This window comes from Colias philodice, chromosome 18, assembly GCF_061535455.1.
Source record: "Colias philodice isolate Cphi_HAF_F1 chromosome 18, ilColPhil1 Martin Lab GWU primary, whole genome shotgun sequence".
Classification (NCBI taxonomy): domain Eukaryota; kingdom Metazoa; phylum Arthropoda; class Insecta; order Lepidoptera; family Pieridae; genus Colias; species Colias philodice.
In genome coordinates, this window is record NC_143103.1 from 3423474 (window position 1) to 3449646 (window position 26173).

The 26173-nt window shown below is 33.5% G+C and overlaps 5 protein-coding genes across 6 annotated transcripts in view; 3 read left to right on the top strand and 2 right to left on the bottom strand.

Annotated features, from left to right (window-relative positions):
* The window catches only part of LOC149480322 (uncharacterized), a 48523-nt gene extending 47517 nt beyond the window's left edge, over positions 1–1006 (bottom strand). The window contains exon 1 of the mRNA XM_089706459.1: positions 722–1006. Coding sequence (XP_089562585.1) covers positions 722–867 — 146 coding nt within the window. The 5' untranslated portion in view covers positions 868–1006. The remainder of the gene's footprint in view (positions 1–721) is intronic.
* A 601-nt stretch (positions 1007–1607) lies between these two features.
* Positions 1608–3799, top strand: LOC149480323 (uncharacterized). Of its 2 annotated transcripts, none has more exons than XM_089706577.1 (3): positions 1608–1946; positions 2031–3095; positions 3306–3799. In XM_089706577.1, exons 1-3 carry the CDS (start codon positions 1895–1897, stop codon positions 3659–3661), a joined length of 1473 nt encoding a protein of 490 aa, XP_089562703.1. In that variant the 5' UTR covers positions 1608–1894; the 3' UTR covers positions 3662–3799. The 2 variants fall into 2 exon arrangements, with proteins under 2 accessions (XP_089562703.1, XP_089562702.1); XM_089706576.1 differs by having other exon boundaries at positions 1609–1946; positions 3300–3797.
* Positions 3800–4506: 707 nt separating this feature from the next.
* Positions 4507–5511, top strand: ClpP (Caseinolytic protease proteolytic subunit). Its single transcript, XM_089706368.1, has one exon. It carries the CDS (start codon positions 4713–4715, stop codon positions 5445–5447), a length of 735 nt encoding a protein of 244 aa, XP_089562494.1. The 5' UTR covers positions 4507–4712; the 3' UTR covers positions 5448–5511.
* Positions 5512–5603: 92 nt separating this feature from the next.
* LOC149480325 (hypodermin-B-like) lies at positions 5604–8442 on the bottom strand. Its single transcript, XM_089706872.1, has 4 exons — positions 8233–8442; positions 6907–7095; positions 6414–6556; positions 5604–6011 (listed from the first exon to the last, which is right to left on the bottom strand). The coding sequence occupies exons 1-4, from the start codon at positions 8440–8442 to the stop codon at positions 5852–5854; spliced, it is 702 nt and encodes a 233-aa protein (XP_089562998.1). The 3' UTR covers positions 5604–5851.
* Positions 8443–18065: 9623 nt separating this feature from the next.
* The window catches only part of amon (prohormone processing protease amontillado), a 61873-nt gene continuing 53765 nt past the window's right edge, over positions 18066–26173 (top strand). The window contains exon 1 of the mRNA XM_089706478.1: positions 18066–18327. Within this exon, the coding sequence (XP_089562604.1) occupies positions 18172–18327 (156 nt within the window). The 5' untranslated portion in view covers positions 18066–18171. The remainder of the gene's footprint in view (positions 18328–26173) is intronic.

Consider the following 26173-nt stretch of genomic DNA (forward strand, 5'->3'; position numbering starts at 1 on the left):
TCAACATATTTCAACTTTTGCATCCAATTTTATAGTGTGAAAAATAAAAGACTTCCGTTTATCTTACATTTTCATTATACACCACATCGACTACCTATCCTGAATCCTTTAATTTAACAAAAATGTGAGTTCACTGTATTTCAAACAATCTCAGTCTTTCAACCTCCAGAGAACTATTTTATCTTCATTGCTTAGGGCAGCTATTAATCCATCAGGCCCCGGAATCACAGACACAATAGAAAATCTATTGTGTCGCGGTCGGATCTGGCCATTCGGGGCTCAATGGGTTAATAACAACTGATAATACCTGACATCATTAAATGCAGTTAATTGCATATTTTTCTCATTTAATTGATTAAAATGTTCGTCTTAAAAGTGAGGTAAGCTGATAAAAATATTATTTTGATAAACATAAACAATCAAAGAATATTATTTTGTATTAGTACAAACTGAAAATTTCTAAATACCTAACACAAGCGTTTTTCTTTTCTGTCTATAGTAAATATATTAGATGAAAGAACAGATAAAAAAATTCGAGACCTTTGCCCCGACAGGAGATAAAAGGGTAAACTTTTTTATCGCTTGTAGCTACCGTAATGATTCATCTAAACAGATGCGGTAAACAAGTGTCGCTGTAAATAAATATCGAACATACTTTATAACTATATAATGGTTTGAATTCTGCCCCAATAATCAAGAAAGTTGATGAGTAATGCATTACTTACCAAAACTCTCTGTTAATTTTAGCATAACCCCGCCGATATGCATGTCGCCCTTTACAACCATTGTACGCTTCTCGTTCATATCCGTCACGTAGATCGTGAGGTTCCATGACCCATCACCAACAATTTCTCCGTCCGCTAGCATTTTGCACCAGGTTTTGATCACTCAAACATAAAATAAAAGTGTCACTTCCTGTGGCACATCGCGAATAACTTGACAATAATTATAAAACACTTCCACCAACGTCTATTGTTGACGTTTGACTGACGATTTGACGGAAACTGCGGAGAATAGCGTACATAGACAATAGACAAGCATGTCATAAAAGACATCTCTCGACAGCTGATAATTTTGTTGACATGTAACATCGATATCACATCGATATCGTAGAAAATTTTTTCATTGATTAAATAATAGATTCATTGTAAATTAATAAGGACTTCAAAAATAATATTTTAAACTAATAATCTTTCTAATTCCAAAAACTTTGAAGTCTAATAGAAGAGTGATAAAAAATTTAAATAGTATTTTTACATAAGTGTATACTTTGTATAATATTTAAAGATCCCGCTCGTAAATAAATAAAACCCTCTTACAGTATATTTTATAACTCCTTTATGATATTAATTATATTTCTTTCGTGTGTAACCGTCGCCGCACACGAGCCATGGGCCACAGGCGACAGCCACAAACGCCGCCACGAGAAGCTAGAAGCGTGTAGCGTGTGGCCGCCACAGGCGTCAACCGTGTGCGGCGAGTCCATATAAAATGTATGAAAAGTGCAGGAAATATGCCGGTGGCCCGTGTATGGTAGCCCTAAGCAATCAAGTAATGACGACGAGTGATGACATGTGGGACCATAAACAAAGAAGAGTGATCAGTGATGACATTGACATTTGACATCTGAAAATAGACGTCGGCGACGGCACTCGGCAATCGTAATTCGTAAACGTAAATAATTATTTATCACAGTTATTTAGGACCAAAATCTTGCTGAACATCTTTCAACAAAAGACTGCTTCTATAAATTACACGCTATTAGTATATTACTATATTGAAAGTAACCATTTTTAACACGTTATCCCTTGTTTTTGTTACAACAGTTTGTTATGTAGTTAAGTGTTATTAAAAGTAATCATTTACTTCTATTCGGGCATAAAATACATGTTCTATGAGTAAAAGAAGATTATCGCAGGAAATGGTTGCTAAAAATAAAAATAAAGGTAACAAAATATCACTGTCTAATGTAAGTATAAATTAATTGGTTTTCGGTGCAATATTTTGTTAAGAATTTATCTTTCTTTCAGTATTAGCATGTTCTACTCCCGAACATCGATTGGAATCACCGTCGAGGGACAGTGATTCAATATGTGATTCAGATGCTGGAAGTCCTGTGCCATTTTTATGCACTCAAGATGGAGCAGAGGGAGAAACTGATGTTGTATGGAATTTTTACACACCTAAAGCTGAACATGCTACACATAGATCTAAAAACACAACACCTGTGAGTCGTAAAAGTAGAAAAGCTTTAAGGCCTAAACTAATTGAAAAACCATTACCTAAAAGAAAACCTGTGAGACCAACACAAAAAAGAACTGAACTATTTCAAGATTTGATAGAATTGAATCAAAACTTGCATGAGTTAATCAAGCAAAAAGCAAAGTCAAATAATAATGTAAATAAGCCACAATCAGGTAGTGAAGATGACATATTTAGTGATAACAGTGAAAGCTCACCAAAAAGTGTATTGCGTACAAGTAGTCGTTGCCTTAGAAAGAATGTGTTGAGTTCAAAATTTAAAAAGCAAGAACCGGAACCTGGTTTAGACTCTGATGACTCCATGAATGAATGTCTTTTGAGAGCAAGTCAAATTGTTGAGGAAAATATAATAAACTATGATCATTCAGCACCAAAAAGGCCATGCCTTGAAGCTCTTACTACAAAAAATAGAAGTAACTTTAAACCCAGTGCAAAAATTAACATGGATCAAGATTCTATGGACACAATACTTAGTAATATTAAATTGGAATCTCCAGTTATTAACAACAAAACTAAAAAATATGACTCGCCACGGTTAAATAATGACTCATTTGATAACTTGCTGGGCAATTTAAATGATAGTGCATTGGAGAGGCTTTCTCAAATGCCTGTTAAAGAAACAAATAAAAATGTAACAAGTACAAAAGATTCAAGTTGGGTACTAGAAGATTTAACTATACACGGAGAGAGTCCAACATCACGATCATTGTTTGGCAGGCATAACTCCATGCCGGAGTCTCCATCAATGATAGAATTGAATAAACCCTCTACTAGTGGAATGGCATTTGGAAGATACAACTCAATGCCGTTTAATAAAAGTGACAAGAAGATAGGTACTTGTTTATTGCTTTTATAGAACCACTTCAATGTGGAATACATAACCGTTTACAATCTTCCTACTTGCTTGTATTTAATTTTTTTTTTACAAATATGTACCTACTCAATTATATTCACTGTCATGAACTTTCTTTTATAAAATAGCTTTGTTTTTTTTAAGTATAAATTTGTAGTTGTAGTTATTAATTTAATATTGAAAGTTCCAGGCGATTCCCCAATTAGATGTACCCAAGACGAAATTAAAAAGAAACATCAGCAAGCCCGAGAAAGACTAATGGCTAAAAGGCTTCTTCCATTTACTACATCACAACATCCAACACAAGGGTCATCACAAAATCAACCAATTCAGAAAAAGACTGTTTTTCAACCTAAAGTTCCTAGCATAACAAAAGGATTATCAGATGTTAAAAATAATAATAGTGTAGCAAAACCTATTAATACTAATAATAACGCAGAACAAAATAAAATTGATTCATCTAATGTTAAACTATTGATAGAAAAGAAACGACAAGAAGCATTAATGAAGTTAAGACGAAGACAACCACAAACAAAGCTGCCATAATATTATACTCCTACAATTTAAATGTTTTTAATTTTTTAACTGAACTAATCTATGTGATAATGGAGTATTTTATTTACATAAATAAGTGTATTGATCCAATTACGAATGACGTTGTTTTATAAATTATGTATGTATGATTATAATATAAAGATTTGTGATTTTGATTTATTGTTTTCATTTTTTTTCTACTCTAGTACGCATTATTACCGTGCTAGTATTGTATTATTGGCTGTATAATATTATACTATTACACTATCGAGTAGTGCTATTAGCCAAAGTCTACGATAGGATAATTAACTTGGATGATACCTATGAAATTAATTAATTTCAAGTCTCATTGATAGAATGAGTTACATAATGCTTAGAGTTTAGAACAATAATCTATACTAATATTATAAAGAGGAAAGGTTTGTATGTATGTAGTTTATGCGTGAAAACCATACCTGGTTTTCACGCATAAACTACTGGACCGATTTTGATGAAATTTGGCACAGATAATCTTTAGACCCTGAGAAAGAACATAGGCTACCTTTTATTGCGAAATATGTACGGGCGAAGCCGGGGCGGACCGCTAGTAATAATTATAAGCTTGATCAGCATTATAAAGCAAAATATATGACTGCGAAGTTTAAAGATGGTTGCGAATAACAAAACGAATACGACTTTTTTATAAACATAGCCCGAAATCAAAACAAATGTATAGTTATAACATTTTTAATTACATCATTTATAATTATAATTCATTTCTTTAACATTTTTAAACGATACCTTGTATGTCAATAATTAGACTGACAAAATGAATTTATGACGTTTGCAAAAACTGAAAGTTATTTGTCAACTGTCCAAAATCCAAATACTCCGAAATTCAATTTTGTAGTCACTTTGGAAATAATTTTAGAATAAAAAAAATAGCGTAACATTGTTATTTGTTACACCACCTCTGTTATTATTCGAATTTGAAGTGTGAATGTTATGAATTATTACGCTTAATACATAATCGAAGAAGGTTATAAAATCAACGGTTTATTAAAATACGAATAACGCAACTACGATGGCATTAAAATACGTTCGTCAAGCTTTTAAAACGATATGTATTCGAGAGAAATGTAGCCATCAAAGAATGCTAAGTACCAGCGAACCAGCTAGATTGGGAATGATACCCATCGTCGTTGAACAGACTGGAAGGGGCGAACGTGCATACGATATTTATTCAAGACTTCTACGAGAACGAATTATCTGCTTAATGGGCCCTATTAGTGATGAAATAAGTTCTGTAGTGGTAGCTCAACTCTTATTTTTACAGTCGGAATCTAGTAAGAAGCCAGTACACTTGTATATAAATTCTCCAGGAGGTAATGTCACAGCTGGCTTAGGTATATATGATACAATGCAATACATAACTCCTCCAGTAGCAACATGGTGTGTTGGTCAAGCATGCAGTATGGCTTCACTTCTCCTTGCGGCAGGGGCACCAGGCATGCGTCACGCCTTGCCTAACTCTAGAATAATGATCCATCAACCATCAGGAGGGGTAAGAGGTCAAGCGACAGATATTCAGATTCAAGCAGAGGAGATATTGAAGTTAAAAGCTCAAATTAATGGATTGTATGTGCGTCACACTGGCTTACCGATTGAGAAGGTACAAAATTCAATGGAGCGAGATTATTTCATGTCACCTTCAGAAGCTAAGACATTTGGATTGATAGACAATATATTGGAGCATCCTCCGTCTCAGGCATTGGAGGATGAAGCTGCTGGTGGCCCTACTGCAACTTCTAGTGAATAATCTTTCTTAGTGATAATATAATGGCTTAGTTGAGGATTTAAATATAAATTTATATATTTTAAAATTCTCTTATTTTCCTTGTTATTTATATGAGTGGGGTGAATGAACTTGGTTATATAATGATGTTTATATTTACATAGGTTAGGTAGTTATCTAGAGATTGTTGTGAATGTTTATAAATATTAATTAGATAATGTTAAAAAATGAAGTTAAACACCAAGTTTTTTTTATATACATAATTTGTTATACAGATAGAAATAGTAGCTTCTGCCAGGATGGGACTCTTGTCCAAAATAAAGATATCTCTAGCCATACATTGTTTATAATACCTTGAATTCTATTATCATAATACCTACAAACATATCAAAAGAAAATAAATAAAATTCAAAGCTACTTTTAATAAATTATGACGGGCAACATATTTTTTCAGATTTCTCTTGTATCCACTTGTAATAATAAGAAACATTAGTGTAGACAATAAGTGCAGGGTAGGCATTAACCACATGTGAAACCAATCCAACTAATTGATAATCATTTGTTACTAAACCACTGCCTGAATCACCTCTGAAAAAATAAAAATAGTTTTTAGTTAAAAATTTATAGTTTTTAGTTCCAATAGAAACCAAATGATACTAAAATACCTATATGTACGTTGGAAATTTTTGAAATTCAATTTCAAAAATTTAATAGAATATTTCTTACAAGGTTTCTGGAAAAATAACATTCGAAAAAGACATGCTTCGAATGAAAAACGCGGTTTTGCCCTCGTAGTCTTAGAAACTATATGGCATAGTTCCCATTTTCATTATTTCAGAGACAGACAGAGCTATTGAATTTAATACTCATATCAATAGGGATTCTTCTCAGTTATAGAATTTAAATAACTACAAATGGTTTAATTAAACATGACATTGCTAATATTCTACATTATTTACTATTTTATATTTAGCCCAAGTAGGTACATACTTAGCTGGTCTTGAATCGTTCCGTTTGAAGCTTCCCGCGCAAATCATACCGGGGTGAAGCATTCCGATACGGGAACACGCGTCTCGAGTTTGTATTTTTTGCTGAACAGCTTTTAATTTATATGTGAATTCGTTCATGTCTGGCTAAAAATAATTATGTTATAACATATAGGTAATCGAGGATAAAATATCATTATTTTATAATAGACAAATTAAGTGTGAAAAATTATTCATGTTATTGCTATTAAATTCACATATATTTTAAGAATCTATATTTTCCTCGTTTCAGGCTTCTGATATAGGTCGCCCAATTTCCATTGTAATTCACCCGTACACCAACAACAACACGAACAAAAGAATTGAATTTGAACCAAGACGTAGTGGTTGATCAATTAAATTTCCATTAATTATGAAAATCTTCCACTGTTAAGCAAAATCCGGGGTTGTTTATCCATTTAAGTAATAACGTTTAAGTTAAGTTTACTCTAACTTACGTCAACGGCTCCCCAACCGGCCAGCACACCATTTTGGCTCGGGGTAGTTGGCCTTACAATGACGCGTTTGATAGAATTTCCCAAGGGTAACTCATGTTTGAGTTTCACTAGAGCGATATCATTGGCTATAGATCTCGTACTATATTTACTGTGTCTGTAAACCCTTTTTGCCTTTCTTACTAGCGATACCTTGAAATTAATATTTTCTATTGGATAATTTGTAACATGCTTAGTTCTTCAACATTGCTTTGATAAAGTTCTAGGCGCACGTAGATTTCACATAACTATTGCTTTTTATTCAGTTTAAGGTTCAGGTTTTAGTTCATTTTATAACCAAATATTATCTAATATATCACTTATTGTATTAACTCTTGGGGCGGGGCTGCGAAAACATCACTTATCGGCCTTGAAAGAGCTCAACGAGCGGTCCTAAAAACAATGTTATGCAAGCCCTTCAGATACCCAACCTCTGAACTTTATAAAGACAGTGACGTTCTGACGGTGCGGCAGCTTTTCATCCTCTATAGCTCTCTTTCCACCCATAAATCTATCTTAAATTTAGTTGATTACAAAGATCTTGTAAAAAAGCGTGTCTTCAAAATTCCAAACATAACTACACACTCAACATTCGCTAAGCGCATGAACCCATATATTGGCATCTTTATATATAATAAAATAAATTTAAAATGTAACATTAAGAGTTTTTCTATTTTTAAAGCTAAAAAAGTTATTACATGCTATTTAAAATCATTAAATTACACACAAACAGAAAAGCTTCTTGTCTCAATACATTGAATTAATATAAATTATTGTTTATTTACATTATATTGTATGTATCATATAATTTTATTTATTTTAACTTTAATTTATTTACTTATTTAACTTATTTTATTTATTGATATAGTCAGGTATCTATTTATTTATATTTATTTTTTTAAATTTAGTTCATTAGTAATTGTACTCAATTCATATCTTATATTTAAATTAGTTATTTTAAATCTTTTTAATCAACAATTACGGTACCACGAGCAAATCCATTCTTTATAATCGTACCAGCTCCCACGACACAAGTTCTCTTAGTGTGGGAGCTACAGTCAATAAGTATATTGTATAATAAGTGACAGCAAAATATGATGTTGTTAAATTTTGTTTTGTTACATACTGTGTTTTTGCTGAAATAAATAATTTTTCATTTTCATTTTCATTTTTTCATTTTTCATTAAACAGCCGTTGTAAATTTGAAGCTTGAACTATATCTATTCATATGTTAAAAAAACGATATATAAACACAGCATGAAATTAATTCGTAACCATTTCGTAACAAACCTTTTCTACATCTTGATGTCCACCGTACGCTCTTACAATACTTTTCTTATTTAGTATTTCGAAACAATGCGCGGCCGATATCAGTACCATTTGATTCAGCACGGAAGAGCCACATATAAAAATAGCATCTTGAGATTGTATTAATAAAAATACAGCATGTGGAAAGTTTTGTATCGTGGAATATTCACCACCAATAACTCTTCCTTCCATTTCACTAGATGTCTCTTTGAAAACACAACATGTTAATATTAAAAACCTTATAAATACGTCTGAATACATATCCGAATTTGATCTGTACAAAATGGTGCAATAAAAGAAGATTAAAACTGTTTTATAGGTTTAATTCCGTTGTTATGGCACCGTTAAGATTGTTATGTTGAACAGTAATTGAATGGATGTCCTTCGGGTCGCTGCGACAACATTTTGATTTCTGCTATTTCATATTCATCATGTAGAAATCGAATTATTTAACTGTAAGGTTAAACGATAAAGCTGATAGTTTTGGTGTATTATGTTTTTATATTTTATAAGTAATGTTTATAATAATAAGTGATGTTTAATAAATGTTATGAGGGCTCGGAAGTCGGAAGTCAGATTGATGATAATGTTGTAACATTAATCTTGAAAGTGGCGTAGCGCCGCGGACAAGCGGGCTCGCGCGGTTATTCGCCACCTTGAGCTGACGGGTCACTGAAAATTCGCCAATTTTACAAGTGTCTCTAAGGCGCGGGTCAAACACAAGCGGTGCGGGCGCGGGCGTGCCATAAGCGCGCCTCTTCAATCTGTTTTGCACCACATCCTTCTTATACATTTTGTATGAAAGAATTTTGGACAGGCGTCGAGGCGGCACGCCACCGTTGCGCCGCGGGCGTACCGCAGGCGTACCGCAGGCGCGCTTCCCCCATCGCATCCAAATAGAGGTCAATTCACGGTCATACACAATCAAAAACAAATCGGGTGGTAGGAGACGGTAGCCTGTCAGTCAAAAATGTGTTCTCTCTGTGTGGAATTATATAGAGCTGCTATTACATACCCTTCTTCGTTTTGTTTTTAAAGGTGAATTGAATTAATCGATGAAATGATTTACACAGGTGATGGCAGTAGGGAAAGTGAAAATGAAGAAGAGCATAATGAAAGTTCCCATGTATTTACAATGTCAGAAATAAAGATAATCCTGATTTTGATTGTGTTTTTTATTTATTTGTAATTGTAATAATATTGTGGAATGATCAGTACTGTAAATACTTTTGAACTGAGATTTTAATGATAAGATTTATATGGTTTAAATGTAAACCTGTGTTTGAAAACCATATTTTATCTATACTAATATTATAAAGAGGAAAGGTTTGTATGTATGTATGTATGTATGTATGTATGTATGTATGTATGGTTTTCACGCATAAACTAGGTACTGGACCGATTTTGATGAAATTTGGCACAGATAATCTTTAGACCCTGAGAAAGAACATAGGCTACCTTTTATTGCGAAATATGTACCACGGGCGAAGCCGGGGCGGACCGCTAGTACAATATAAATTTTGTGTTATTTTAACCTTCTTTTCTTCCATCATTACACCAGTACTACTTTAAAATTACTTTAAAAGTACTATAAAATTTTCCAAGTAAATTCCAACATTTCCAACAAAGATATATTTGCAATCGTGGGGTTATCCTCGCTATTTACTTACAAGGAATTATCAAAACAAAATCGTTACTTTCAAATTAACGTTACTTTCAAATCTCTTTTAGCACAAAAAACATAGCCGCCGGCGCGCCTCAGGCGCGCTCCCGGCGCGCCTCGGGCGCGCTGCCGGCGCGCATCGGGCGCGCTGTTGGCGTCCGAAAATGATATTTATATAGAGTGGTTAAATGCATTTTCTTCATGCATAATTTAGTAAAATTATGTTTTTTGTGCTAAAAGAGTTTAACATTAATTTGAAAGTAACGATTTTGTTTTGATAATTCCTTGTAAGTAAATAGCGAGGATAACCCCACGATTGCAAATATATCTTTGTTGGAAATGTTGGAATTTACTTGGAAAATTTTATAGTACTTTTAAAGTAATTTTAAAGTAGTACTGGTGTAATGATGGAAGAAAAGAAGGTTAAAATAACACAAAATTTATATTGTACTAGCGGTCCGCCCCGGCTTCGCCCGTGGTACATATTTCGCAATAAAAGGTAGCCTATGTTCTTTCTCAGGGTCTAAAGATTATCTGTGCCAAATTTCATCAAAATCGGTCCAGTACCTAGTTTATGCGTGAAAACCATACATACATACATACATACATACATACAAACCTTTCCTCTTTATAATATTAGTATAGATAAAATATGGTTTTCAAACACAGGTTTACATTTAAACCATATAAATCTTATCATTAAAATCTCAGTTCAAAAGTATTTACAGTACTGATCATTCCACAATATTATTACAATTACAAATAAATAAAAAACACAATCAAAATCAGGATTATCTTTATTTCTGACATTGTAAATACATGGGAACTTTCATTATGCTCTTCTTCATTTTCACTTTCCCTACTGCCATCACCTGTGTAAATCATTTCATCGATTAATTCAATTCACCTTTAAAAACAAAACGAAGAAGGGTATGTAATAGCAGCTCTATATAATTCCACACAGAGAGAACACATTTTTGACTGACAGGCTACCGTCTCCTACCACCCGATTTGTTTTTGATTGTGTATGACCGTGAATTGACCTCTATTTGGATGCGATGGGGGAAGCGCGCCTGCGGTACGCCTGCGGTACGCCCGCGGCGCAACCGTGGCGTGCCGCCTCGTCGCCTGTCCAAAATTCTTTCATACAAAATGTATAAGAAGGACGTGGTGCAAAACAGATTCAAGAGGTGCGCTTATGGCACGCCCGCGCCCGCGCCGCTTGTGTTTGACCCGCGCCTAATACACTTGTGGCGCAGGAATGAAGGCGTTATTTATGACGAAAGGTTTACTTACCTAAAAATCAGGGATAATTCTAAATTAAAAATCTTTAATAAAATGTTCCAATTCAAAGAAATGAAGAAAGGCGAGAACTATTTTTTTTACTAAAAATAAATTTAATCAAAACAATTTTTTTTAATCTCTAGGTAATTAATTATTTATACAATGTGGTACCTCTACCTAAATGTGCTTTTACAAAAGGACTAAAACAATTAAAATGCAAGTACATATTTGTGTTTATAGTGATATTCGTTTACCTAGGTATGTTAAAACTTACATAATGTAATCTGTACTAAATTAGATTTTATTTTGTAATAAAATTAATTACGAAATGCAAGCTCAACTCTATAAGGAAAAACGTGGTTCTACTGAAATTTCCTTCCAAATTCTAATTAAAAACAAATAGGTTTTAGGTACTTTATGCCTGCGTACAAGTCGTACATTCGCGTATTACATTAACTAAACAAACATTTAGTGTAATAATATGTACTAATCTCATATTACAGAAGATTAAATTAAGGCTAATTGTAATCATCCAAATGTGCGGCCCACAGGCGGGGGAGTCTATACAATAGTAAGTGTAGAGGCGGTAGGCTTTTAAAGGGTAGGTAAATTCTTAATAAATAATTGTAAAATTATGGTAGGATCCCATATTTGTTTACGAAGCCAAAAAGCCATCTTTTTTGTTTTGTCTTTAATTAATTAATTAAACTAAGTAAATAAATAAATATAATTTAATATTATGTTTAATGAAATACATATTGTTATTGTTTAATGTTTTTGTGTTCCAATTTATTTCTCTCTTTACGATAATTCTATTTCAATTCTCAAAACCAATTATTAGCTGTGTTTTACCTGAAAATAAAACACATATTAAATACTTACCTATATTTGAAGCTTACTTCATTGAGAAGGTACCTAGCTTTTTCCGCCTATTCTTCCCTCTCTTTCCGTTGTATGTATGCTATCTCTCTCGCACACCTCTCCACCAGGTGGCGGGGCGCACGATAATGTCGGGCGCTGGATGTTTTTCATTGAGTCGAAATCCACAACAGGTGGACGTTAAGTGTAAGCTTCAAATATAGGTAAGTATTTAATATGTGTTTTATTTTCAGGTAAAACACAGCTATTAAACACTTGACCGTAATTTGAAGCTTACTTCATTGAGACCTGCTTGTTACCCACCTGGTGTACAATATATGGACGCCAATGTGAATTTGAATACATAAGTAATTACTTATTTCTTTATTTGAAAGAGTAAGGTGTGCAGATAGTATACCTACCAATAAATCACACAAATTTTTATATTATATAATATATTAACAATCCTAGATGAAAAGTTAATCAAATAAGAACCAAAAAGTTAATCATAATGATTAAAAGTATTAGAACTTATGAGATTGGTTCAAGCGTACCTTAGTTAACCTTTTGGGCTTGAAAAGTTAAAGTTACTACAATTTTCACTATCTTTAGCGTAAATCTGCGAAAGCGCCAGTAACGACTTTCAATTATGCATTTAGATGTTACTTACAAAATGAAGCAACAGCTGATCCCGACGAGGCAAAAATACCTCAAACTCAAACCTTTATTTATTCAATTAGAACTCTGTAGAAGCACAATTGAATCATCTTAACATAGAATTACCACCTGTCTCAACTCACACAGTTTTAACCCAACCTGCTACAAGCGGACAAGAAGAGAACTTGGTCCTTACTTTTGGGGTCAGAAATAAATTTAAAAGGTCACCCCTTGAATAAGGCAAAAAAAATATCAAAACAGGTAAACGGTTTTAATTATAATACAGATTTTTAACATCCAACCAAACCGTGCGGTATCTATTAATGTTTAGAGCCAACGCCACCAATCATAATCTAAACATGGCTAGTACTTTCAGTACAATGCATGAATTATTTATTTTAAACTGATAGGTCATAAACTCTGTACTGGAAACAAATATACTGAACTTAAGAGACTAAAATGATAAGGAGCTTATCTGTGTCCCAAAACTGCAATTACTACAGCCAAGTACGTTACTTTTAATCAATTCGGTTTTAAGATATAATTATGATTTACATCAGAACTTATATACCGAAAGCCTCGGGACTACATAACGTGACTTATCTTCTTATATACTTATATAAAAATGAGTCGCAAAATGTGTTGGTAAGCGCAAAACTCGAGAACGGCTGAACCGATTTCGATAATTCTTTTTATATTCCTTGAAGTACGAGGATGGTTTTTATGTAGAGAAAACGTAAGTACCACGAGCGAAGCCGGGGCGGACCGCTAGTTTATAATAATAGTGTTTGTGCAAAACACTAGGCAGTCAACAGCTATATGAACGTCAGATAGGAAAAGAGCCAAATTTATCCAGTCAGTAACAAAGGATTTTAACTATAGTTACTTTATTCTAATTCAACCAACTACTACTAGCTACTCCGTATGTCTTTTGGATAGACGGAGGCAAATAGGATTTTTATTCCAACTATATCATTTGATATTTTGAAAATGTACTCCACATTTTCATACCGTCAGAGTCATTTTGCAGATTATAGTGGTGCAGCACTGAACACTGTCTATTAGGTGGCTGATGCTGCTGACCGGGCCTTCAGTTCCGCTTACCAGAATACCTTCACCCTTCTAGGTGTTACTACTACTGAAATAGCGGTACTCTATCGCGTCGTTCAGGTCTCTAACTGACTAGGATTTCTCATATTATCGTAACAACCCTTGCTCGTTCTAACGAGGATAAATTATCGCCAAGGAATTCTGCTGCAGGATAATGGCAAGAGAGATTATAAGCTTAACTATGCATTATTATGTTAAGGAATATGGTGGGTTTTGAATACTATCGTCGTCTGAAAGTATCTCCTTTCGATTAACTGCATTAAGGATGCAGATCTGATCCCATCTTTGTTCCGTAGGAATGCTACGACAGTCTAAACGTTACACTGAACAAAGAAAATTGCCCTGAATATAGTCGGTTGTTCCAACATCCGTAATATGGCTAGCCTAAGGTTAGTTATCCCTTGATTGTAACTGCTACCAATGGAGGCATTGCTCTTGTGTTGTCCACAGTTGTGCGAGTGCAAAAATGAAGAACTGAGCTCGTGGGGAGCTATGTCGAATGAATCTGTGTTAAGATTATGACAGTATAGGACAGTTAGCCGTGGATGCGAAGACAGGACATTACTTTATTCATCCGTAAACACGCGAGGCCGCCACGGACAGCGATATAGCAAGAACTAAACTAGCAAAGTTTAGTTCGCTTACCAGACTTTGTCATGTTTTAAATGCAGTATATCCTCTGAATAGCATTGCATTTATGACTATTGATAAACTTAATTCACCCGTAAACACGAGAAGCAGGCACGGATAGCGATATAGCAAGAACTAAACCAGCAAAGTTTAGTTCGCTTACCAGACTTATATTTTAAAAGCCGTATAGCCTGTACATTTCATTTATTGCCCCCCCCCCCCCCTCAAAGCAAAGAAATGAGAAGTCATTTGGCAGAGCTTTCTCGTTAAGGGTAGGGGTTCCAAGTAATATCTAATAATAAGAGGCTTTTGTTTGGAAAGATTGACTTTCCGTTATTTATCCTCTATCCTATGTAACTCAACAGTCAGTATTCTCAGCATTCGTTGAGTACTTAAACGTTTTACGTTAATAGTTGTATATAACTTTATTATACAATATAATAATCCTGGTGGGATGACAAAAAAACTTGTCTAACAAACGATTATCCTAATCCCTCAGCGATTTATTGTTTGAGCCCCGAAGAAAAATCTCATGGGTGCAATAATGAGGTCAAATGGGTTGAAAAACGAGTCAAATAAATTGCCTACAAGACCGGGCAACTAAAATAGGCCAATGAGAGGTCAACTATACGTAATCAATCGTCATTTGTTACATTCAATCGCTTTGCGATTAAAAAATCTCTTCCGATGTTTGTATATGAAAATTGGTCGGCTAGTGCCATTTAATTACGATACCAAACATACCGTTGACACAAGGCTTGGTGACAATCCTCGAAACCACCGCCACAAATCATCTGCGAGAAGATATTTGATCCGACTCGCCTTCCTTTGTTGTGATTAGGCTTTGCATTGGTAAATACAATTTGTTCAATTCCAATTTCCATAATTGGTAAACCAATGGTGGTTTCCTGATTCCTGAAGCGTAAACTTTTAGGATACGAAGTATCAATTTCATGCGCCCATTATTTGACGTATCTAACCTTTATTGTATTTATTAGGTCATTTACTATACTGCCCACTGTGAAGTAGATTTCAAAACCTTTTTCTACCTACCTTAGAAGAGTGAAGATCCGATACGGTCATATCCAAAACTTCTTTCGTGGGTCCTCGTTGACAAAAGCAAATATCTATGATCATTTTAATGATCAATCCTTTGTATATTTGCACCAATCGCCATTAAAGCCCCGCGAGGGCTGATATATATTTGCACCATTTCCCCGTGGGGACGGTTGTTATCAAAGCCCCGCGAAGGCTGATATATATTTGCACCATGTCTCCGTGAGGTACTGTTGTAATCAAAGCCCCGCGAGGGCTGATATATATTTGCACCATTTCTCCATGAGGGACGGTTGTAATCAAAGCCCCGCGAGGGCTGATATATATTCGCACCATCTTTTCCGTGAGGGACGATTGTAATCAAAGCCCCGCGAGGGCCGATATATATTTGCACCATTTCCCTGCGAGCGACAGCTGCGCGAGGGATGTTTGTAACTAGAAATAAGTAGGGCCTGCCAAAAAATGCTTAAGAGACACCCTGCGAGGGTGAATTTGACCTGGCTAACCCCTGCGAGGAGTAGTGGCTACATTTATGTATTCTGCTTCGAGCAAGAATACACCTTAGTGCTAATATAAAAATAGCAGTAAATAATCATTTAAATAATATAGCAATTAACAAGGTCCTTTAACTTATTTTCCAATGTTAGCGACATTTAATAAATTCATAATTCAAATCAATTCACTAAATTTTAAAATGAACTTCACGAACGATTCATATTTATTTTTGTTCATGCAATCGATGTAACATTTAGTTGCTTTATATCCGTTAACATTCCTTACGAACGCAACCATACCGTCGTAGGACGTTATATTTAATTGCACAAAATAATCTCCACTCACCCGCAATTTTTTACTTTTTGTCAAGGTGTACAAGTTTATAATATTATTCTAAAATGTTAGAAGTGAAATTATCTGATCTAAATCTAATTTATATTAAGATATCTCGATAATTATTATACGATAACCCTTTCAGCACAAGTTCAGTAAACCAAAGAATTTAATTGTAAAATTTTTGGTACTTACTCGTTTTAACAAGAAAAGTTGCATCATTTGAACATAGGAAACGTTATTTTCAATCAAATTAGCCGTGTGTAATATGTCTATTTTCACATAAAAACGGATCAGAATAATACTCATAAAAGGACACGTATAGACTACGGATAGTTTTGAATGTGTGGAACATTCATGGTACGTATCTACTATACATGAGCGAATTCCATCATTATTCAGTTGAGCGGTAACTCCCGTACGATTTATAAAATAATATCACAACGTGTTCTGACATGTCGTGACTTCTTGGAGCTGACTCATCTCGTTCGATAATTTTTAGTAATAAACTATGATAGGAATTCCGAACCGTTCCTAGCGATAACGACAATGTAATAAAGTCGTAGCAATGGATTGTATGCCTGTAAAGCTTTGAGTTGGCTCATATCCATACTAAGTATTAATTGTAATTTTTCCACGAAAAATTCACTTGTACCCTTGTAATAAAAACACATTATTAAAAATGAAATAAAATATTAAAAATATCTATATACAAGAGAGGGTATTTGATATATCTAGTAATATCAAATAATCACAAAAGTAATATTAACGATTCGAGTAAAGCCGAACGGTAACACCGTTAAAATAGCTTTACTCACAGTATTAAAAATTCAAATATTAATTAGTACATATTGCATAATGAAATATTTCAAAAGAAAAGTTACTATTTCAAGTAAAATGTAACGGTTGTATCGTTAATTTTAAATATCTTTATTCATGCTATTAAGTATTTAAGCATATTGAAAAATAAACTATTGCTGAAGGATTCATTAAAAACCTCAGCATTTAAAATAAAGTCCAACGATTATACCGTTGACTTTAAAGATTTTTACTCATTTTTAAGTAAAATATTATTAGAATAGATGTAAAAATAACTCACTGTACCGATCCGACGGGATACACTTTTTAACACTTTTAGCACTTGCTTTAAGCAATACTTAATACTTAATAGCACCAAGGTTGTAGTCTTGTAGACAACCTTCTCGCGGCGGAAGCTAGACGCCAATGAAAAACATCCAGCGCCCGACATTATCGTGCGCCCCGCCACCTGGTGGAGAGGTGTGCGAGAGAGATAGCATACATACAACGGAAAGAGAGGGAAGAATAGGCGGAAAAAGCTAGGTACCTTCTCAATGAAGTAAGCTTCAAATTACGGTCAAGTGTTTAATACAGGTTGCGGATTTCAGAGCTTTTTTTGAAGCCTTACCTACCTTTTGTGTGAACGTTTTAATATTTTCCTGCTTGAAACAAGTTATAATGCGTAGGCTTTATGGTTTAAACAACGTAACAGTGCGTATTGTTCCCACATGAGCCATAAATAAACTATGATGATTCAGCCATTCAGAAAACATTGAATTAACTTGAATGAATAATTGGTAGTCGATTAATGTCTCTTCACATCGTGATACCAAGAATATCTTGGCGTCTGAGCAAACAAGGTCACAATACACGAGACATGTGGGTTGTTACTTGTTACATTCAAAACAATGCTTATCTATCAGCCCCTTTATAATCTGTGAGAAGGTTTGCCGAGGCGCGTGCGCGGTTCGCGGGTCGATATTTAGTGACGTCAACAGGAGTCCGGCTTCAGTCAGCCGCCGGTGGCCACGGTGATCATGTGGCTGCAATGGATCACCGCAACGGTACTCATAGCGACGGTGTACTCCCGCGAAGTATTCACCAACTCTTTCCTGGTGCGGTTCAAGCGGTCGCTGCGCCACGAGGAGGCGCACGGCATCGCGCTGCAGCACGGCTTCGACAACCTCGGCCCGGTAAGAGCACGTGATCTACGTAAACATAGCGATAGCCTGGCTGTTGTGGCGGATCTCATCGCGATTACGGCGATGAATGATGGACGTCACAGCCAGCGTTATGTTGATTGCTTGTTTAATATGTACCTATTTATATTTTGGAGAGAATTTTTTACGGTGTTACTGTTGATTATTTTTAAGTACATACTGTATAAAAACATGATTTCGTCTACAAGAAACAATCTTTTCATAAATCTAGATAACCGAAGTATAACCTATAAAATGTACGTGTACATAATAAGAATTGTTAATAAATGTTGGTCTGTAAAAAATCTTATTTCAGGATTTTACGTCCATTTGGCGGGAGACTCCAACTGAATTTCTTAGATTTGTATATTAATTTATAAAAAAAGGCTTCTTTATATTTGTGTAATTTCTTAAATTAATAAAGATCACCAGCTCTTGTGCAGTAAATTTTAGTTACATTGAAAAAAAATTCTAAACGGCCATAGTTGGTTGATCTGTTTAATAAAGATAAGAGTACTTATAGGAAATTATTTATAAAAGTAGTACGTGTTAAGATTTCATAAATGACGATTAGTATGAAAATCAAAGTTATTGATTAAACGTATTAAAAGGCCTGACGTTAATACCATTATTCAAAATACCAAAAAGGGAATCAGTTAAAGATATTTTCTCTTTTTAATATTATAATAATTAACAATATCAATATAAATCAATAATTATATGGCAGTAAATATGTAGTAATATTCTTAAAGTCTCGTAGGGTCTTAAACATCTACGCTTCACTAATTCATATTCCTCAAACAGATTTATGGACTGTAATTAACGACACGTCTTATCAGGCCTTGTTCCTACCCCTTTCACGTTTTAACCAATTAAAATGAAAAATTAACATTTTGATAAAGAGCTTTTAGTAAAACTTTGCAGCTGGATAAACGTTAATTTTACTGTAACGACCAGAAGCTACGGTAGTTCTTCAATGATATTAACAAAAGAGCGAGTGTGCCGAGCACACGTGTCAGAAGTGAAACTTCTTTGACAAGATTCAAAGATACCAAAATCGTCGCCTTATTCCATTACGAGTCGGTATTGCCATGACGCGACCTTGAAATTTTACTCTCAACGCGCCTAAAGACACTCACTTCAATAGCTCTAACATTATCTGTGCTGCCTAACATTAAAGTTTGCATTATTTAAAATCGTACTGACATAAAAAAACGTATTTGAAAAAGGAACACATCTATTTAAATCTTCCTGGTAACACATGACGAAAATTTGTTTCCATTATTAAGCATCTGCTTTACGCCTCTAAACATAGAAATGGTCTAAATTAAACAGATAGCATCAGGTTTTCCAATCCCCTAGTTGGCACATTATAGACGTGTGGACGTTGAACCAACCCGCATGTCTGTTTACCAATGTCACGGTACACTTAACGATATTATTAGCCAATTATTACTATTTCTAGACATCACTTTGAAATGATTGACATAAACTCTTTTAGCAGTTGCTCGAAGATTTTATTATTGTTTCGCAAACTTTTCGCTTGGTATTGTTTCAATGTTCGAGTACCTATGATAAAATATTATTTTTTCGCAATTAAACTTTATAATTGTTTTTCTTTATTAGAATAAATTACACGTGCTTATTCAAAACCAACAATTTTTAATAACTCACATGCAACAAATATTACTATGTTTAATCGATTACGAAAGCGCAATTAAAAAAAAAAACTTCCATTTTAACAAATTTAAGTGTTAGTTCTACACTTTAGATATTTTTTCCTATTCTATAGTGGGTAAGCTTTCCATTTTATTCCTACAAGAAATGCCTTCTCTAATATACAGAACATAGGTAAGATATAAAAGGTATAAACTTAACGACAAAGCGACCCTAAGCTGACCCTAGCGACGCCAAGAGCGTTTTCCTCATATATTATTAAAGAATCGATACTATAAGTGCCAATAACTATTACCCTACGCTGTTATCGTGTACCATGCATTCACTATAAGATGTATATGATGAAAATAATCCTGACCTAAATCCGTTTCTCTCTGGAGGGTGTAATATGAGAGTGCAAATCAAATTTAACCTAACGCGCATCGCGTGCCGGATTTTGGTTGTTTTGATGTGGAAAGTATTGCTGGTTGTCGATTTGATAACCGTATATGTTTATGGTTTTAAGCTATTGCATAGCTTCTATCGCGGGCCTTGAGCGCGGGGACCGAATCGAGAAATTCCGTAACGAAAAAACCTCACGCTCCCCACTCCGACGGGCTCGGAGGTGTGGCTTGAAGGCATGCTATGCAATAGCTTTACCGCGGCAGTCCCCGAGTGCCACACGTCTTTTTTTTAGTACATCATTGCTTTAGGATGCATTTTATGAACGAAAATGTTTATACACAATTTTTTTTTCAGAAACTTACCTACACCACCGCGCATCTAATCTGTGACCGTTCTTTCAATTTCTATGTAATTTCTGTAATTTAGACTCAATTTAAGATATAAGCATATTAATTCATATATCGGTGGGATGTCGCTTTAAAATAATATCATGTGTTATTAAATAACTTATTAATTACAACGAAAAAAATACTATTAAAATAAAAAAAAAGGCCCAAGGTACGAAGCTAATTTGTTGCTTTCATCAAATATTCTCTGAAAACATAAAGCTCTATTTTTTGTTACTATAAAATTATTCTTTTTCTGACTTTCCTTGCACTACCTACTACCAGAAGTCACGGCCAGATATAACAGTATTATAGTACCTTGGGAAATAAAACTATAATCCCCGAAGCAGCTGCCTTGGCCTTATCTAATAAGTTAATAACTATGCGAATAAATTGCGATATTAATTGAACTACGGTTATCAGCTACGCGTTAGAAATATTAATAAAAATTCTATAGCTTTGGTCCCTTCTTCAAATTACTGAGTAGGGTCTTTGGCAAAGAGCTTAGTCTGAGTTCTTGAAAATAATATCGCAAGCACTTTGAAGAATTTTGGCACTGCCGACAAAGGACAATTTTATTTTTTGAAAGCCAAAGATTCGAGGAGGTAGCCTAAAGCCTTCTTTTTTCCATTTATAGTAGCCGCTCGCCATTGAATGACTGAAAATTCTTATAAAACACGTGGCCTGGGATAAAGAATTTTAATCCAATTTCACAAACTTTATCTCTGAAGCTTTCTGTATACTTACTGTAGTACTACCCGTTCTTGTACTTATCAAGAGATATGTTTATTCGATTGTGATTAGTAAGCGCTTCGGCGTACATTCTTATTTTAGAGTTATTTTCTATTGTAAAATACCAAAAGGTATTTTAGTTTGTAAAAAAAAAAGTTTATATAAAAATTAAGCGTAGTATGTATGTAGTTTATATCTGATTAACAAAGGTCATGGATAAGTGTCTTTTTTTCTCTTTTTTGTTCGCTTTTCTCCAAAAGAAAAAAGCCAAGTAATTAATTTACAATTAACTATAACAATTTAATTATATTTTTTTGTTCAACTACACATGAACAGTAGCTATTGTTCTTCATCAATATTAGGTACATATATCCTACGTTATTATAGCGAAATCTCATATCCCACTCGTCTTTTGTATCCTATTAGGTAAGTAATCAAGATTCAATAAATTATTTGCTATTCAGTGAATAATTTAATCAAAGGTTGTGTTGATTACATGAATATGGTAAGATGAATACCTTTTATATAAGCATTATAATCCCCGAATATCTCCAAAGAAATGGAACAAATAGGTTGAATTAGACTCTCATTGAAAATGAATGTTCGTGAATAGCTTAATTTGCGGTAGGTATTCAGGATATTATGCAGAAGAGGTATTTCTTAACAATGGTTCGAATTTAGAGTTCAATTAACGTCATCTCGATATCAGAAACCAATATTTCCTTTCAATGTCGAGTAAAATATTGAAACATCGTAATAAATAATTACTACATTATGTTTATTAAACCATAACTATGATAAAATTATGTTTTAAATACATAACTACCATACCTAAATAATAAAAGAGAGTAAAAACAATGTTTTTATTAATGATTCCTTTTGATACTTTTGTTATCGGTTCAATGAGATTATTTTTATACGAATCTGTGTTTAGAACTTAACACATTATATTCATCTGCACACTTATTATAATTAGAAGTATTTATATCACTAGTTGCATCGTTTACCAATTCATATGCTTATTTAAATTATTATTTAAACATATTATCTGTTCGTGAAAGATCCTTGATGCACAGACAGTATAAAAATATTTGCCAAGCTTCTAGCTCTGCGATGTACGTGTTTACAATATAAAATTGCGTAGTTAAAAGGAAAAGTTAGCTAGTTAAGTTAATACTAAAGTTAAACATGATCATGACTTACATCTTCAACGGTAATACAAGTTTATAAAACTCTCCTTCAATTTAAATGCATTTCAACTCTTAGATGCCAAACTCTCAACAGCTTTTCTGAAGACGTCTGCAAACTCTTAAGATGTAAAACTTTTAATTAATTAATTACGACTATAGTTGTAGTTAATTGAAATATAATAGCTTGAAGACTATTAAGGGAACTACTAAATGTTTATTAGTGGTTTAATAAAGCTTAATTTGGTAGGTTAATTGTATTATACTGGAAACTGTTCTCGTCGAATACTAATTCAAATGTAATTTATTAGAGTAGCTAGACATAAAAAACACAATAACAATAATTTAATCTATTTCAGCAAAAACGTTCTTTTCTCTGGAGAAATAATAAATACCCTTCCTCAAATATATTTTTCAGCTAAACAGTATATTTTGCGCCTGTGAAAATATTTATTCCGCTCGAGTCCGCTGTCGACTACAAAATTATGCAAATGGGTCCCTTTTCAAAAGTGAATGGTTAACTGTAAATACATTTGGAGAGTTGTTTGTTCAATACGTAAATGGACATATTAGAAATAGTATTCGTACTTAAATATTCACTGAATGAAATGTTGCCGATTTCTATTAAATATGTTGTCGCTAAATCGAGCGTGCGATGTATCTGTTTGTGTTACGCTTTAATCTTTATCTCAGTATTTAGGTATTTTTCAGAATATTTTCTTCTTACTTTTTGTCAACGTTCTGGGATGTATTTGATTATACATTGGAGAACTTGAACTTATTATAGTTATATTTAAATTTGGGTTTTAAATGTTACAGACATATTTATGTAATAAAGGTCATACAATATATTTATTAATGTGCATAATAATATTGTACTCATTATTCAGGACTTTAACTGTTAAAATTTAAATAATAAAATATCACCATTCACTTGTTGTAATAAGCCTAGAGGCCAGAGAGCTACGCCGTAGACGGCAACTAAAGCTCCCTCGTAGATATCTAGAATAATAAATAAAGGATGCTTTTAATGCTTTGTCTTAAGTTATTAAACCTATTATAAAGCTCTATTTTTTTTTACTATAAAATAATAGTTTCTCCTTGCATTGACTACCAGAAGTCACGGCCAGATATAACAGTATTATAGTACCTTGGGAAATAAAACTATAATCCCTCTGTCTGTCGTCGTTTAAACTGTCGTTTAAATCAAGAAATTTTAACGACAATTTATTAATTTGGCTTTAATATAAAATTGTAAACGAAATCGACATGAAATCGACAGCTTAAAAGCTCTTATAAACAAAACACGTAACTAAAGTAACATACGTCTCTAATCATAATATAAGTATATTTATTTAATAAACATTCAAAAAACGTATTGTAAAATGTATGTATGTAATTTATCCTCTTACGTATAATAGATCACACAACAAAGCATATTTATCTTCCCCATCTATTTTAAGTAAAGCGTTTATAAATAAGATTGTTATTTTCGTAACATCATCAAACCTACGTGTGTTTGAGAGTCATCCGTCTAGACACCTTGAATTTATTAGAAGCCCATCGGAACGTTATAGAGTGAGCTCGTGGGAAGGGATTTCTTAACGCCCTCCTCATGTGACGTACCTCATGAATATTTACCAACCCGTGAGACGTGAAACAGTGACCTTTGCCGTATTTATATGAATTATTAAAATATACTCTATATTTAATCACGTTCCAAATTGCGCGCCGCACGAAAATAAAGCTTCGTGACGCGTGGCATGAGCTTACGAAATATGTTTTAAACAGAAATTAGTAGTTGCTTTTAGTGTTTTGGGTATGCTTTTAATGAAATTATAGATTGAAGCTTGTATTTTTGATAGCGTTGTTTGTTGATAAAGAACGTTTTATAAACTGTACTTCGTCTTCAATTAGAATAATTTGCGCTTCAATTTAAGTCAAAAAAATTTTTGTTTCGTCTATTTATATTTATTCTTCATAAAAATTGGTGTACATTTTTAACCAAAGCTGACCTTTCCCTTGTTTTGAGAAATTACCTTGTAATTACATCCAGTGGCGACGTGGACGTCTAATTTTACTTGAATTTTACTGACAAGAGAGATTCTGTCAGTTTACAGAGGCAATTTGAAAATGTTTTAGCGCGGTAAATAATTTATGCGTGACATTTTCCGGCCAAGATAAAAGAAATGGAATAAAGTTACTCACTCCTAACTGAATTTGTACTGAAATTGGATATCTATATACGTTTTATATCCTTCTTAGCCTAAAGGGTATCAATTTATTTAAAGTTATTGTTATTGCAATGTGTTCCTATAATCTTATATTAGGTCTTCCAAGAAAGATGTGTGTTTCGTAAGGAATTTCTTAGAAAAGGTTATTTTTTTTTTTGGTTTGGTTTATATGCTGTTAAAATAACTTTAATCAGGTAATGAAATGTTTTATCAGAATTGAACAGAATTATTCAGTATTACAAAATGTGCACAATAAAGAATTATAAATAAATAAATAAATAAATGTGGTTAAAAGTTAAGTATATTAAAGGAACAACTGTTTATAAACACACAAAAATAAATCTAAACTATCTAAATTAACTACACTATCTTAGCTAGAGAAGCGAATATTGACTACATATTATTACACACGTAATCAAAAACATAACCAAAAGGGATTTAAACCGGCATTGATGGAAATTACAAAATTTGCGGTTCACAATAATCGATGTTTATATTCGCTATGCAAATGTTTATATTCCCTCTGCAAACAAATTAATCCTGGGCGTGTGGATGATAACGTTACGCACTTCACTACATATAGTATATATAAAACAAAGTCGCTTTCTCTGTCCCTATGTCCCTATTTCCCTATGTCCCTTTGTATGCTTAAATCTTTAAAACTACGCTACGGATTTTGATGCGGTTTTTTTTAATAGATAGAGTGATTCAAGAGGAAGGTTTTAGTATATAATTTATTAGGCTTTAGACAAAGCGGGCGAAGCCGCGGGCGGTAAGCTAGTTATACATAATGTAGGAGGATTGAGGTCACAGACTCAAACTTTTTATATTAATACAGATCTGTTGAATTCCTAAATTTTATTTACATGATGGATTGACCCTTTAGAACAAAAGATTAACAATGCGATGTATGGAAGCTTTGGAATAAATGAAAAATAATGAATTTTAATTTTTGCGGATAATGATACGGGGCTCCAGCTTTCTAGCTCATTGTACGACAACCTTGACATTGACATATTGTTACTATTTTACGAGTCGAGTAAATTATAGGTTTATCGTTTTTCAATATTGTTCTAACTCATGGACAGACATACATATATACAAGGGGTGTTTATTATATCTTAATATATATAAATCTCGTGTCACAATGTTTGTCCTCAATGGACTCCTAAACCACTTAACCGATTATAATAAAATTCGCACACCATGTGCAGTTCGATCCAACTTGAGAGATAGGATA

Bases quoted from the DNA above. Each gene is read 5' to 3' on its own strand.
- LOC149480325 (XM_089706872.1), bottom strand. From the start codon at position 8,442: ATGGAAGGAAGAGTTATTGGTGGTGAATATTCCACGATACAAAACTTT. The intron at 6,557-6,906 runs GTAAGTTAGAGT...AATTATTTTTAG, and splicing joins CCGGTTGGGGAGCCGTTGAC to CCAGACATGAACGAATTCAC. The intron at 6,012-6,413 runs GTATGTACCTAC...TTATTTTTTCAG, and splicing joins AACGATTCAAGACCAGCTAA to AGGTGATTCAGGCAGTGGTT.
- LOC149480323 (XM_089706576.1), top strand. From the start codon at position 1,895: ATGAGTAAAAGAAGATTATCGCAGGAAATGGTTGCTAAAAATAAAAAT. The intron at 1,947-2,030 runs GTAACAAAATAT...TCTTTCTTTCAG, and splicing joins TGCTAAAAATAAAAATAAAG to TATTAGCATGTTCTACTCCC. The intron at 3,096-3,299 runs GTACTTGTTTAT...TAATATTGAAAG, and splicing joins TAAAAGTGACAAGAAGATAG to TTCCAGGCGATTCCCCAATT.
- ClpP (XM_089706368.1), top strand. From the start codon at position 4,713: ATGGCATTAAAATACGTTCGTCAAGCTTTTAAAACGATATGTATTCGA.